The sequence below is a fragment of the Lycorma delicatula genome, chromosome 4, assembly GCF_047948215.1.
Source record: "Lycorma delicatula isolate Av1 chromosome 4, ASM4794821v1, whole genome shotgun sequence".
Classification (NCBI taxonomy): domain Eukaryota; kingdom Metazoa; phylum Arthropoda; class Insecta; order Hemiptera; family Fulgoridae; genus Lycorma; species Lycorma delicatula.
The window spans coordinates 26,758,359-26,774,364 of NC_134458.1; the positions used below are offsets into that span (position 1 = coordinate 26,758,359).

Consider the following 16,006-nt stretch of genomic DNA (forward strand, 5'->3'; position numbering starts at 1 on the left):
ATCTTTTCCCTTTTCCTTAGAACCACACTAACAAGTTAATTTTTATAAGTAAATATGCTGATAAATAGTTACCGGTAAAACAATATAACTAATTTACAGGGTAAAAACATTACTTATGGTACTATGGTTTCCACTACATCAAACAGCATCCAGAATCATATCATATCAAGAGCCATTTATAGTTAATCTGTATTTAAAAAAATTATAGTAGTTTTTCCAAAAAAAAGGAAAAAATTGAAAATGAAATACCATATTGATAAGTCAGTTTTAAGAAAACTTACCTTTCGTTGACCTCTGAAGGACACTGATAGGAAATCACAGAGTTGGATCAGTTGTAAGCCATAACCTAAAATCAGGATGTGGTTTTGTATTTTTGTCTAATATCTTTTCTAAAGTTCGTATAAAACTGATCAGCAAATGACAGTTTTGTAACATTAACCAATTCCCACGATTTATTGCATTTACTAAAAGCGAAACTGCCGCCTATAACAAAAGAAAGTAAATTTATACAAATATTTATAAGCAATAATGCTTTTTATAAGTAATAACTGCAATTTATAAGCAATCATATACTTTTAGTAGGATAAATAAGTCATATTGAAGAGAAACTGGAAAAATAAGAATTGGAAAGGAAGCAGTAGGAGAGAAGATAGCTCAAGTATTGAAGGAAAGAAATACATAAAATATTAACAAAAAACCTGACCACAACAAAAAGTACATTAGTTTACAAGAATTTATATCAGGTGCCCCAAAAAAAGTAAACACTATTTTACAGCTAATAACTATCATCTTGATTTCAGGTGTGATTAAATAATGACTGAATCAAGGCTAAGCTTTGAGGAAAGAAAATTTATCCTTAAGGCTTACTGGTAGATAGAGAACATAGTTGCACTACAGAGAGAGTATAGAAATCAGTTTCAACAAGATGCTCCAATGAGATCCACTGCCTGTAACTGGGATAACTTTGAAACAGAAGGAACTACTAACGATGCTCACAAGAAGCATTCCTTAACTCTGGCTCCTTAATTCAGTGAATGAGGATAATCCTTGTTTGACAGTGGAACACCATGTGAAAATTAAATCAACAGAGACAAGCGAAAAATTAAGTGGAGAGTGAATGTATAAAATTAAATAAAGATTCCAAAATAATTTAAAATTACTTTTGGCGGTATACTTCATTAAATTACATCTCAGAAATTTTACCAAACAGTTTAATCTAGTGCTTGGTAAAGTACAAAATTAGCTTTTCTATCTCTTTAGCTTTTCTTCAACTCACTGTAATCTAGTATTAAAAATAGTAAGCAGGAATCAAACATCTATTCTGTATAACCAAATTCCTTTTAGATCCTGTAGCAATTCTAGTAAACTAAATTCAAAAATAATCATTTTAATGCAATAAGCCTGCATCTTATCAGTATAGAACTCTATCATACCTGAGCTTGAATTAAATTCAAATAAAAAAGATAACAATAAACATACAGAATGTTTTATAATAATATTGTAAAATAGGAATATATGAACATAGTTCATATTCTCATTTTACACATGAAAACACAACATCATACACATACTTATTGTTTAACCTACTATTTATTTATCTTAAATATAGTTCTAATTTATTTGAATATGCTTATATGTAAAGCCAAAATTTTGTCTGTTTGTTCTCGCACCATTTGAGAACAGATATAAGTTATGAATTTTTCATCCTCAAAGGTGTGTGTACTTCAGTTACCATAATTACTAATAATCTGCCTTTTGTAAATAAGTTTCTTTTTCAGGTTTCTATGCCTGAATACTTTAATTGTTATTTATCAGTATTATTCTCACAACCATGATGATAATGAACACTGCAGGGTCCAGGGGGCAGAGCCCTCTGGGTAGATGGGAATGACCAGCAAAGCAAGCTCTGTGGCAGGCCCTGTGGCCCTGGGAAGCTCCTGGGTCAGCTTTGGGGTTTGTCTGAGCTAATCTGGGCCCTGTAGTCCAGGGGGTAGAGCCCCAATAGGCTAGTAATAATATATTTTAACATAATTCTTCTTCTTCAATCTTTGCTAAGCATGAAGAATTTTATTTCTTAAACAAATTTTTTTTGTTTGAAAAAGATTGTTAAGGAGTTTTAATATCTTTTACAATGTTCTAAGTAACATTTATTTCAATAGACAGTATTTGTAACATTTGTTTTCATTTTTGTGAAAACTAATTCATAGTAATATTATTATATAAACATACATCACAGTATCTGTAATATACCTTACCTTATCTTGTCCTTGACCTAAAGAAAGGTACTTAAATTTTGGTCCAGCTCCCCATCGATCAGCTAGTTTCATTAGTTCACTAGTTGGATCTGACCCTGGACTTAAAATGAAAATTACTGGGGTGCCAGGAGAACTTTGATCATATATCATGTCGAAACTGGAAAAATAAATAGCTTATCAGTAAAGAATTTAATAAGAATATTGATGTTCATATAAAATGACAAGATAAAAATATTAAATGAATGGTATAAAATACTTATAAAAATAAAGGTATGTACAATAAAACCATAAAATGATCACTGCATCAGCTGAAAATCTGCTCTCAATGAAAAGATCCAACCAAGTGTACAATATAAATACCTTTGAACACTTTCTGTTTGGATGTATGCCGTGACAAACATCCAACCAAATCTATCATCTCATACTTAGAAGTATGAAATCCAGATTCCTAAGTAATGGAATAGTTTGTACCACACTTCAACCAGCATGTCTAGAGCAATGGAAGCGACAGCTACTTCTACTACTCTTTTGACTAAATTTAATTTCATCTTTGGCACTTCTAGTGACAGAAACCAATTTCCTAAATCTAGCCAAAGTAACATTAAAAATCTTATTGTGAAAGTTTATAATCGTGATATACAAAATAATATCCCATCCTTCACATTTTATGATAGGAATATTTCTTTAGTTTAAGGTTCTTTTTTTTATCTACTCGAGTGGTATGCATTAGATAATGGCAGGCAATCTGATTTGCAAGTTTCAATGGTTTAATGATTTTAAGCTAAATTTTTTTTTATGATTAAAATATAATTATAAATTTTTCCCTCTACTTATTCCTTAATTAACTGAAGACTTAACAACTGAAACAGTTTTCAGTTTTAAATTCTATGAAATATTTTTAATCCTTTCTGAGATTATAATGATAATTTCAATTCATTTTTAACTGTTTAGCATCCAGCTCTTTGCTTGTAATATGTGTAATGCTTCAATTCGACATGATATTAAGTGAATTAATTTGTTAAAAAATGAGTGGAAACAATATATTAAATGTGTTATGTTAGTTATACTGTTTTCATTAAGTTGAGTTTATATGTTTCGTGAATTTATCTGAACACTTTGGGTTTGCTAACATTTCACTTGAATTATTAGCTGAACCTGCTTTATAAAACATTATCCCCACAAACAATCAACAAAATAAATTTAATAAAACAAAGTTTGAAATGAAACAAAACCATTGTAAATTAATCGAATAAGTACAATAATAAGAAGCACAACGCATAATACATTAATGTTAACCACTGAAAAAAAACCATAGTTGGGTTAGATTTACAAAAATATTTCCAAGTAAAATTATTTTCATCAGCCTACTATTATTTTTTTAACAATACGAGGCTTTCAAAAATCATCTTTGGTCAATAGTTCTGAACTCACTAACTTGAAAATTTGATGACCGACAGTCGTTTACAAAATGTTTTAAGGTGAAAAATTAACTAATCAAAGTCTAATGATACAAAACACATCAACTTACTCTTTGCGAAAATTTGTTAAAACTCACTTTATAACAACTTAACAAAGTACCCTCTGACAACTGCCTAAAGTCACAACAGATACCAGCAACGCACGGGAAGAAACGACACAATGCTTTCTTATCCATTCTCAACATTATTTCTATAAATGTTTCATAACAAAATGGTATAAATCTCTGAAAAATGTTTTCTAATATTCAAAAAAATATTTAAAATTTCAAACCTTCAAAGAAAAAAATACATTTTTCAGGAAAAAACAAGGAAATACTAGTTGAGGTTATATTAATATATAGACTTACTATCCTAAAATAAATATAACTGTAATAAGAACTAATCTGAAATTAAATATCTCAACAAAAAAATTGTCTTCGATAGTATTACAGCTTTGTCATGTTGGTAATGATAATAAATAAATATCAGCTGATATCCAATGTAATTACTACACCTTGGGACTAAGCCGTTCATTTTCTTTGTTCTTGAATAGTAAAATTCGTAAAAATTTTGGCATTATATTATTAATCGAGAAGTCATTATTACTTTTTTTTTAATTATGACGAAACGAAAAATTTGATTAAGATTATATTTTTAACATCTTTTAATTCAACGTTCCGTTCCATCATGACTACCATTTCATTAAAAAATATGTTTCTTTTAAATTACTGAAAATTGTTACGTTCTCGCTTCTACTTTTAGAACCACATAGTATTCCAAACTGATTCATATAATTTCATTGTTGAGAATTTAGTCACTAAATCTGTTATAACCTAGGAGGCCAATTAAATGGTGTGCCTTGCTATATCCATTGGTTTGTAAATTCCATATTCAAATAATTCCTGACTAATCTATGTTTATATGAACATGGAGTAAATATTTATTTTCATTCGTAAAACATGCCCTGGTATTCTTTATTTTTCTTAATGATATATATAAATGTATCTACCTCTATTAATAAAAAACCAAACTAATCGTTCCAGAAAGCTCTGAAATGAATGGTTGACTTAGAAGTACTCTTTCTACTTTTACTCCCTACTCAGGCTAGTCACGCTTACTAGTGTTAAATAAAATACAATCTCAATAAAGTGAGGTAACAAAAATTTAACTACATTACACATATTAATTATGTTAAAATTTAAACAAAAAGGTGTTTATTTTTCTTTCTCAATTAATATTTTTCTGAATATATTTAAAATTGAAATCCTGAGGTATTTAGTTATAGGCAAATGCTGTTATTAATCAATGGATTTTGTTACTGTAAGTTTCTTCAATGACATTGAGCCTATTCTTCAATGACATTTAACTAAAATTTGTATCTTATTAATCTATTTTAGAACCAAATTATCTAGCAATATTGGTCTCCCTTACTTAAAATTGCCAAATTCCCCTTAATTCTATCTTCTTTCTTTCTTTTACACAGTTCTTGTATCCTAAATTTTAGTCTTTGTCTTCATAAATTAATGTTAAAGTGTCTGCTGTTTTGAAAGATTTATTTTTATCCTTACTGCTGTTTAGGAAAGAGACCAATTTTCTATACATAGTTACTAAAAGAGATATATGAGATAATATAGAGATATATTTATGTTAAAAACATAAATATATAATTTAAAGCAAAAATAATTTAAAACAAAATAATTTTAAGCAAAGATATATTCATAAATATAAAAACCTGGAAATTTTACATAATTTTTTTACAATTCTTTGCTTAAAAAATATAGTAATTTATTTCTAAAAAAAAAAAGAAAAATGTATTAATTTCTCCACAAAATTAGGTTATGAACTAATTTAATGTTTTAGTTGACCAAAAAAAGAAAGGTTTTTTTATAATTATGTTGTTTTTGGTAATAGTAATATTTATTCTTTTGTTAACTATTTACGGTTAAAATAGAACTTACACTATCCTGGTACGCAAATGCTGCGTAAATTAATTATATATTTTTCTACTGAAGTTTAACTGGTTTTTCATTTAGCTAGAACCAGATCAAGAAACTGACATCCTGAGAATGTAATTATTAAAGTTGACTGCAGCTATTTAAATTATTTTTTCCTTTAGTGTATAAAAAATACACAAAGCAATAGTAGCCATAATCTGTGATTTAACAAATAATGGCCTACAACATTTATTATAAAGTTTGTTCTATATCATTAATTTTTTGACACAGCAGCACTTCACAGATATGCGGTGGTGACTGGCCCCAAAACTTAAGTGTGAACTCTAATTTATATAGCCTTGAAATGAACTGCTAATTTCAGAGTATCTCAAAATGTTATTAGTAAATAAACAAGAATTAATAGTTTAGTACATAAAAAACCTTACAACAGTTGTTCAAGAGAGGTGGATCTAAACAAAAAATGTAAACATTTAACTTTGCCAACCTCATTTTCCAGCATTCTTAAGTCAGGCAATATTTTCTTTTGCATCTCTCCTTCGTTTAATACTAAACTAAAAATCATTAATGCTATGCACCATTAAATCTTATGCTGAGATTTATTTTAGTTGAATTAATAAATTAAAGTTGTATTCTATCAGGCTACAAAACTGATTTAAGTCATTCATTATAGCACTGAAAAGGAATGAACCTAGTATACACAGTATATCAGTATAGTATACTGCAGTTAACTATAATTCTACTAGTACAAAATTATTTGTTTTTTTTTTATGTGCTGAATGACCTGATTGTATACACACTCCCTACTTTTTTTTTACTAGTTCATAATTATTAAGTTTCCCTATCTTTTATTAAACGCATCGTTTAAATCTGTAATAAACCAGGAAGCATGTGAAACAAGAACATTATTTTTTTAACAAGTCAAAGGGTTTAGATTATAGGTGGGAATAAAATAGTTAGGAAGACCATAAAAATTGTGCTTTTTTCAAACTTGAAAAACATTTTTTTTCACAAAATTTACCGTTACCCTACAATCTACACCCAAGAGATACAGGTAATTTATTTTTATCTTTTTTGAATAACATTCCCATATTATTTATGTTTTAACAAAATGATCAATTTAAATATTGTTGAAACAGATTTACAAATATTTTTTCCTAGTTTACTCTCGCTCTTAATTGCTGACTGCAGCTTTATATTTACTTGGTATATTTGCAAAATAATTCTTATATGCTTTGTTTTACAGTATGTAAATAGCGCCTGCAGTATTTATTTAAGCTTATGTATTTATCTTTGAATACCGACTGGTCAAATGTATTAACAAACCACAAAACATCAACAAATTTTTTAATGATCTGCCTCAAAATCTTGAGCCATTTGTTGCAACCCTCTTCACAGACTACACAACTGTATCTATATTTGAAAATAATTATTTAAAAGGAATTGAAAATTTTATAACAGCAGGCCAAAAAATAATTCACTGGATGGATTGTAAACATTTAATTTTAATATGGATAGAACTGTTGCACTGTACTTCTCGGGTACATATTGATGTCATGGGAATAGAATTTACATTAATGATAACAGTACTATTTTTGTTATCCATAAAGCAAAATTTCAGGGTGTTCCATTACATTATTTTTGGGTGAGGTGTTAAGTTCTTATGGGATGATCAAATTAATTTTGTTTCTTACAAAAAAAAACCATTCTGTTTTGCTTTAAAACGTCTTAACCTTGAAACGGTAATCATTATTAAATATATATTATGCTTACATACATTTCCATCTAAAGTATAATTATTTTTGTGGCTCCATCTTCTTTAAGATTCAAAAATGGGCTGTCAAATCATTATCTAGTACGCCCAAGTATTAATCTTGTAAATCAATTTTTAGAAATAAAAATGTTAACTTATCTTGTGTTTATGTTCATGAATATGCGATCATTGATAAAAAGAATGATCAGTTATTCTTAAAAAATAACAATTTCCCCTTCTACCAAACCACACATTGTTGAAACTCAACACAATACTTCGGCTTATCAAGAAAGAACCTTATTATCCTTCTGTTTTCATTTTCAATCAGTTAACAAACCATTTAAAAGATTTCCCCATGAATGCAAAGAAATTATTTTCTTTCTACTGATTTGAATATTGATATAAAAAGAATAATAACAATTTGAAATATGTTATATTTATGTTATATGTCCAATAACTAAATTATATTTTATCTTCACAAAGTTATTAGAAAAGTTGAATTTATCTATGTATGAATTGCCTTAATCAAATTATATTTTTAAATGTTTGAATTTTATATATTATACTATTTTAAAAAATGTTTTATCTTCAAAACATGTGTTTTTAATTTCTACTACTCTGAAATCTGATTGAATATTTATATTTAACTTCCAAAGCCAGAAAATATTCTACTATTACCTTTTTATTTAATAGAGTAATAATATTTTCAAAGATGCCCTGCATCAGTTCCTGCATGCAGTATTTAGTAAAACATTTTCTCATAAGTTTAAAATAGCCAATTAACTTTATCAACATTCAGATAAGAGTAATATGAATTATTGCTTCTGGTTTGACCGTTACAGTCAACCTGAAATTAAATTATTCTCTATAGAATAAAGTCTAATTTTTTTATTCACTTTAGTAAATTCTTTAATTAATGTATCTTTATATATTAATATATATAATAATTTTCCAAAATGCACTGTTTCTACATTACTAATAATGTATAATTAATTTTAATTCTACTCATGTCTTGTTGCTTATTAGTTACCATTTTTTTTGTTTTTTAATAAATGATGTGCTACATTACTGATATTTTTTAAATATTTAATTGCTCTCATGTGTTTTTGAAAATATATTTAAGATTTGCATGTCTTTCCATTATAAATGTATTAGCACAGATTTCATTTTATTCTATAAATTTCATTCGTATTATATCAGTTTTAAATATGTTGCAACACTGATGGTAAAAACCCTTGATACGTTCTAGTATCAGGTAAGGCTAATTACGTTTGTGTGCAACATATGCTAAAAATATAAATAAAGCCTTAAAAAGGATTCTGATGCTTACTTTTAAAACTGGTATTCTATTTAAATTATAAATATTTAAATACTAAAATAGTTTTTTTAATTTCTATTTGCTTATCTAAACCTTGACTAAATTTATATAAAACTGTATTATCTTCAATTTTAATAATGCTCTCATGATTTCAATCACTGAATCTGTTAAGTTAACTAAAATAAGTTTGTTGCCCTAATACTATAAATAATACTAAGTCCAAAGTTGATGAACAGTAGTTTTAATGGTTTTGCTTTATTACAAAATCAGCTTCCATGAATATTTGAATTTGCAAAATCAGTTAGTATTCAGTTCCATTTCCTTTTTTTCCTCTTATAATATAATGTTAAGAATATCAGTTTTAAAGGTAAAACAGCAGAACCTGTTTTAAGGATTTAACAATATGCACATAAATGTCACTAGCCCTACCCAATATTAGAACATACTAAGAATTTGGAAGAGAGCAAAAACTCTGATAGTCACTAATGCAGCTTTGGATAGACGTGCATTCCAGAAGAACTTCTATTTCAGCAACGATATAAACCTACAATTATTGTCCCCTTTAACATATTAAGAATGTTAGGTGAGAATGTTAAGTGTAATATCTGACTTCAGTTCCACTGTATGTTTGTTTATGCCACTGTGGTTGTTTTCAATTTTGTGCATTAAATTTCCTGTGAGTTTGTCAATAACGATATATTATTAGATGGTGTCACAGGAACTTTCATTTTGTAATTACGAGGCATATTCATAAAGTAAGGGCAGTCTGATCATTAACGTGAGAAAAGGTTTTTACTTACAGTTTTAGTTTACTACATATCTACTTCACTTTTCCCCATAATCGCCATTCAGTTCTAAGCACTTTTTGTAATGCTGCACCGCATTCTTTAATCCCTCTGCATAGAAGTTCACCCTCAGGGAATTGAACCAGTTGACAATGGTAGCCTTGAGTTAGTCATTTTCAAACTGTCATTTCCAAGCCGCTTTTTCAAATGCAAGAAGTAGTCGCTAGATGCAAGGTCAGGACTATGTGGAGGGTGGTCAAAAAGTTTCCAAAGAAAATCTTGAATCGTCTTTTTGGTTAAGGCAGCAGTGTGTGCATTGTCGTGAAAAAGGATTATGCCAAACAACAGTTTCGCACGTCTCGATTTGGTAAGCGTTTTGCAGTAAATGTCAGCTGTAATTGTTGATCCACAATCCATGAAATCAACCAAAATGGCACCCCTTTATCCCAAAAAACGGTAGGCAACATTTTTCAACTCGAGTACAGAGATTGGTTAAACTTTTTCAGTTTTGGGGAACTTCAATGGCAATTTTACTTGTTTTTGCTCATGATAGTTGACAAAGAAAATTTGATACTATCTATTTTTTAAATGGCAAATCAAATTTAAAAAGTAATATTTTTATAATTTAATAATATATTTGAAACAGTTATTACAACATTCATAGTCATTCTTGTGGTCTTCTTTACCGACTAGTGTTGTGAATCTCACCTTTGCATCGGCTTATGTTATTACTAGCAGCTTTTTTGAGTTAGGCATTCATGTACTTAGAATGCGGTTAAAGTATGCTGGATTTTAAATAGGCTTATTCATTTAGGGCTTGAAGCTATCAACTATCAGTTCATAGATTCAAATAATTTGAAGCTTAACCAAATTTTCTAATTGTTCCTCCTTATAGAGTTCTGGTCTCATACTTTTAAGTCACCTCCCGTAATGAATTCAGATAAAAATTAGAGCTTTTGTGTAATACTTCAAATAGTTTTAACTAATCGCGTTTAAAATAAAGCTAAGAGATATAACTGTTGGGGCAAGTTACAAAAATAAAATTACACATAGCTCGTGTTTGCCAAAAGAATATTGGACTTTATTTTTTAACAGAATGAAATCAAAATTGTATAACCATATTTATACAATATATAAATACATTATCACATTGTGATAATGTATTTATATATTGTATAATTTTGTGCTTTGTTAAGACTGCACAAAATCTCCATGTGCGAAATTTATATACAACAAACCTTTGTAAAGTATAGATAAATTTGTTACCTTTAATGTTTCTTTTATTTACACAAAGTATATAATAATACAGAGTATAATGATAATATCTTATTATTTAACAGACGATTACCTTACTATTTAGCAGGCGATTACCTTTCAATGAAAAACACTAATATCTTGCTATTCACTTACACAGGATGTAATCTGGACTATCATAACAAAGTTTAACAGATTACTGTACAAAGAAAAACATTAATATCTTGATATTCACTTGCACAAAATGTAATCTCACAATCGTGGATTTTATATATGTCTACATAAATTCCTTTGAGTTTAGTACTTTCATAATTAATTGAAACACACTTTTTAACAAGAAAACTTATAAAACTTTAACAAGACAGCTTAACAACTTGAGAGAGAATGTATCAAGAGAGTTTATTTTACAATGTCGTCAAAATACATAAAATTGAAAGAAAAAAGATGTACATGTGTAATTATGAAAAAAAATTAAAGAAAACAATACAACAATCTCGGAATGTTTTTTCCTCTTCTTCATTAAAAGTTCTTATTATTACTATTCAAGATATAAACACATGAAATAATACAGAGTTAAATCTTAATAAATAATCAATACTGAAGGCTTAAATGAAAAAATCAGCTGAGCATATAAATAATGTATGTTGAATGGAATGCATAAATTTCAGTGTATGAAAAATTTCTTAATTATAAATGAAATATTCATTACACTGAAATACTGTTAAATTTTAGATGAAAACAAGTCAAACACCAAACAAGTTGAATTAACTGATAACCGCTTTATGCATTGGCGTAAACATACTGGGGGGGCGAGCGAGCAAAATCAAGCAGAGAAGACCAGAGGGTGAATTTTATTCACAGGAAGGAAGTTTGATATGAATACCTATGCATGACTGGGATCCGATGAATGAATAATATAATAACAGAGAGTTTAATAGAGGTTCTGGAGCAGAATTTGTTCCATTGTCTTGAGCACATCGTATGAAAAGTGTGTATGATGTAAAATACAAATTTCAAGTGTGTGAAAGAGACACAACAGAGAGATTGACACACACCCACCCACGAAAAAACATTGTGGTGGGATCAGACTGCGGTGAAATTGGAGTGGAGCTGATATGAGTGGAACGGATTACGAGTGGATTATTTGAAAGAGAATTGGGAGCTAGAGTGATGGAAGGTGTCGTGGGAGTAGGCGTGGTGACACAGGGTGAGGGGCAAACGCTATGAGCAGGATGACAACAAGATGAGAATAGAGAAGAGTGATGGGGAGATTGAAAATTATTGGAAAGCTGGGAGGGACAATTATGTGGGATATTTTGCAGGGAAAAGGTAGGGGATGAAGGAAGAGTACGATGTGAAACGTTTCAAAGCGCTGTCATTTGAAGTTCCGAAGAGAGCGAAATTACACTTTTGACACAATAAGGTATGATGCAAGGAATTATTACAGTTTTTTCAGTTAAATTGTGACGTACAAGTTTTCCGCGAATGAGCGCCTAAACAGCGGATGCAACGATTGTTTTGCTTATCCCGATGATTTGGCTATATTAATTGAAGCCAAAACTGAACGTGACCTTGAAGTTACCGGTAATGAAGTGCTAACATTGGTTAATAACTGGCTCTTGGACCAAGAACTATCTTTGTCTTTAGATAAATGTCACTATATTTTTCTGGCTGGAAGAAGGCGACTTAGAAACCTAAATCTCCGCGTGGGAGATCGCAGACTAGACCGTGTGGCAGTAACAAAATATCTTGGTCATTATAGACCCAGCTCTAAAGTTTAGTCCTCATCTCGCACAGAAATGTAAAGAGGTCGAGAATACCGCAAAGGCTTTAACAAGATTGTTGGCTGGACATGAAGCTCCACGTGCATCTAGGCGGCAGGTCATTGCCTCAACTTTAACCTCTGTATTATTGCTGTACCTATATGGGAAAAAGCACTTTGTGTTGCAAGAAATGTCGTAAGACTTAGAACTCTGCATCAAACATCACTTCTGCATACCGCACCATCTCTTACGATGCGGCTTGTGTTTTATCATCGGTTCCCCCTATCGACCTCTTAGTTAAGGAGCGATCACTTAGGTATCGTGGCATGCCAAAACAAGAAGTCCAAGCTAACATCAGGCGCATATGGCAGGACAGATGGAATCTTTCCACTAAAGCTACCTGGACCAGGAGACTGATACCCGACTTGGGCATGTGGCTTGATAGAGGACATGGGGAGGTTTGGTTATTATCTTACTCAAATACTTTCTGGGCATGGTAGCTTCGAATATTATTTACATCGATTCGGTAGAAGACCAGCACCTATTTGCATGTTCTGCCAGGATTCGGATACTTCCGAACATACTCTGTTCCACTGTAATAGATGGACTATACATAGACGACGTGCAGGGCTGCAAGAATTAAATCTGGAGAATCTGCTTCTTTTTCTCCTACGATCCACTGACAATTGGAACAAAATGGAGGAGTTTGCCAAGATAGTGCTAAAGGCTAAAGATGATGTAGCCCTTTTAAGAGGCCATTGAGGCCCCGTGGTAACTTAGCAGTTTAATATTTTCGTTAAGGCAAGCAGCTATGAGGAGAAGATCATTCCTTCGTTTGGTGATCATAACAACTGGGTAATGAAAAGACCGAGACCCGGTTTCCTCGGCGGGGGCTAGGGACGGTTTTGTCGGGCCTGGTTCTCTGTCGGGGGAGGGCTAGAGGCAGGCACATTAAAACAAAAGATCCAACCGGGGGAGCTGACCTGCTGTGCCGGACATACAGCCGGCAGGTGAGGAGGCCTCCTTTGAGTTTAAAGGACACTTTCCCTGGCTGCGCATACTTGAATGGATACCCGGCCCGGGGAAGTAGGGGAAAAAAAAGACCTATGGAGCACTTGGCTGACATATTATTCCATATTTAACCTCCTCCAAACTTTGCTTCATTTTTTTTTGTTTATGAGAGCTTCCTTTACAACCCCAAATTATCTTCCTTCTATTGCATATAATTATAAAACTCAATTTTTTGTTATTTATCTACTATTTGAATATTTGCATTACATTGTTAATCTGCAGTAAGGCACATATTTTTCATAAATTTTGGATAATAATGATCCTTTTTGGTTAAGACTTATAAAAAAATATGAATTTTTAGTAGCATCTACTAAGATGCTAAAGAAAAGAAGATGTTACTGTGTAAAAAGAATGCAGTGAAATTGCAATAGAAAATATTTGACTTTGGTGAATGAGACTTTAACCGTTTATAATACATTGTAAAAGGTGTAGTTTTCAGTTTTCCAGAATCCAACTATTAAGCAAATCTTTGCAATCAGTTATTGTATTTTCTGTTTACTGTACACTATATTTAAAAAAATCTGTTTTGTCCTATTTTGTCTTTTTTCAGCATTTCAGGTAGAGAATTCAATGTCATTCATGATTCTCTTGCAGTATTTTATTAATCTTATTTTTTAAGGTGTATAAGTTGATCAATAGTTCATACAACATTTTAAAAAACATAAATTTTGAGAATAGTTTAAACAGTCTACGTGTTTTCATTCTTGTGGATGTACTTCTCAAATAATATTTTATGAAGCATGCATAATCAGAAAAGAAATGTGCTAAGTGAAAGCCAGCTAAACATAGGTACCCTCAGCAGCTCTATCGGTTCTTTCCTGACCTGAAATTTGTATGTACAAAAAACTGTCGAAACCTATCAACTTTTTAAATCAAACTAAGATGAATTTTTTAAAGTAAAGCATATTAACATTCATGATGGCTCTTTTTTAAAGCTAAGATTACGCGTATGTCTTCTCGCTTCAGTGGCTGGTCCTGCTGTTCTCATCTTGCCATCAGTTAATACTATTGCCATCAGTTTTATAGAATTAGGTAGATATACATTTAGAATGTAAGTTTAAACAGGTTTTTACTGTGAATTGTGTTTGTTGGTTTAGTACATAGTTGTGTTATTGTGTATTTGTTAAGGTTCAAGTAAGTTGAATTTTTTCCTGCGCGCACAACGAGGTGTCACTATCAGCACCCAGACAAAAAATAATTAGAGTAAATAATTAAAAATTAACATTTAAAATTTATCTTAAAAATAAAACGGATGTAAAATGTCTATGCAGTATGTTAAATGCAAAACAAAACCAAAATAAAAACAATATTAAAAATGTAACATAAAACATCAAATTGCCATATGTCAAAAGGCAAAAACTTTAAAGTTTTATTTATGGGTATTTTTTTATTTATGGGTATGGATACTGCCATTCCAACTCAAACTCGAGAGGACTGATTATTGAGGGAATCCCTGATAAATGCAAGGAGATTCCCTTTTACACCCCATTCATGCAGTGTATTTAGGATTCCTCTCATCCATGCCTTGTCATATGCCCTTTGCATATTGAAAAATACAACAACCAGGTGTTGGTGAAGACGTTTTGAATAACAGGTTCCAGGGCAACTATATGATCAATTATATATTTACTGCAAACATTGATTTTTGGTCATTTTTTAAAAATTTATCTCCACTATTTTACTGCTAGATAATTGCTCTCACTTTAAGCTAGCTGTCTGACATCATAGTGAAACTTAAATCAACCATCTACAAGCTAAAATATAACCAGGGTCTTCTGTATAATTGGCCCTGATAAATCATTCATTATTTTATCAAAAATGAAGAAACAAGACAACATTAGCTTTGTTTAACATTTCATCGTGTAATACATTAATGTAGTTTGCCATTACCAAATTTTTTGAAGAAAATTTTATGATTGATGTTCCATTATTTGAAAAAAAAAATGGCTGCTACATTTAATAATTCACTTTTTCAAACTCTTGTTAATAGCTCCCAGCTTTTTTCAATTGTATTTGCAGTATGTTGAAAGTGAATTGTCAGTAATAAAAATAGCTTAACAAAAAAATAACTTGCTAACAAATAAAGTGAACAAATCTTCATCACCCAATACACAATTTGTTATGAAATTTGAACTTTTTTATGATTTACTTTCTTACTTATTGTGAAATTAAATAAAATTTATTGAAATAAAAAAAAGTAAATGCATAACTCTAAATAAAATACATAAAACTTAAAAATACGGACATTAATACAATGCAAATAGGAAACATTATAAACAAAAATTAAAGAGGCCAATACAATTCTTGGCCAAAAATATTTCCCATATCCATGATAACAGTTAACATAAATAAAATAAAATTTTACATTTATATAACATTATTTTGAAATAATTTTCTT

At 30.1% G+C, this 16,006-nt stretch overlaps 1 protein-coding gene across 2 annotated transcripts; it reads right to left on the reverse strand.

Annotated features, from left to right (window-relative positions):
- Positions 1–281: 281 nt before the first annotated feature.
- Positions 282–3,907, reverse strand: LOC142323216 (dynein axonemal heavy chain 10-like). 2 transcript variants are annotated; one of them, XM_075362568.1, is made up of 3 exons: positions 3,784–3,907; positions 2,256–2,412; positions 282–483 (listed from the first exon to the last, which is right to left on the reverse strand). In XM_075362568.1, exons 2-3 carry the CDS (start codon positions 2,403–2,405, stop codon positions 316–318), a joined length of 318 nt encoding a protein of 105 aa, XP_075218683.1. In that variant the 5' UTR covers positions 2,406–2,412; positions 3,784–3,907; the 3' UTR covers positions 282–315. The 2 variants fall into 2 exon arrangements, with proteins under 2 accessions (XP_075218683.1, XP_075218684.1); XM_075362569.1 differs by having other exon boundaries at positions 3,811–3,901.
- Positions 3,908–16,006: the final 12,099 nt, after the last annotated feature.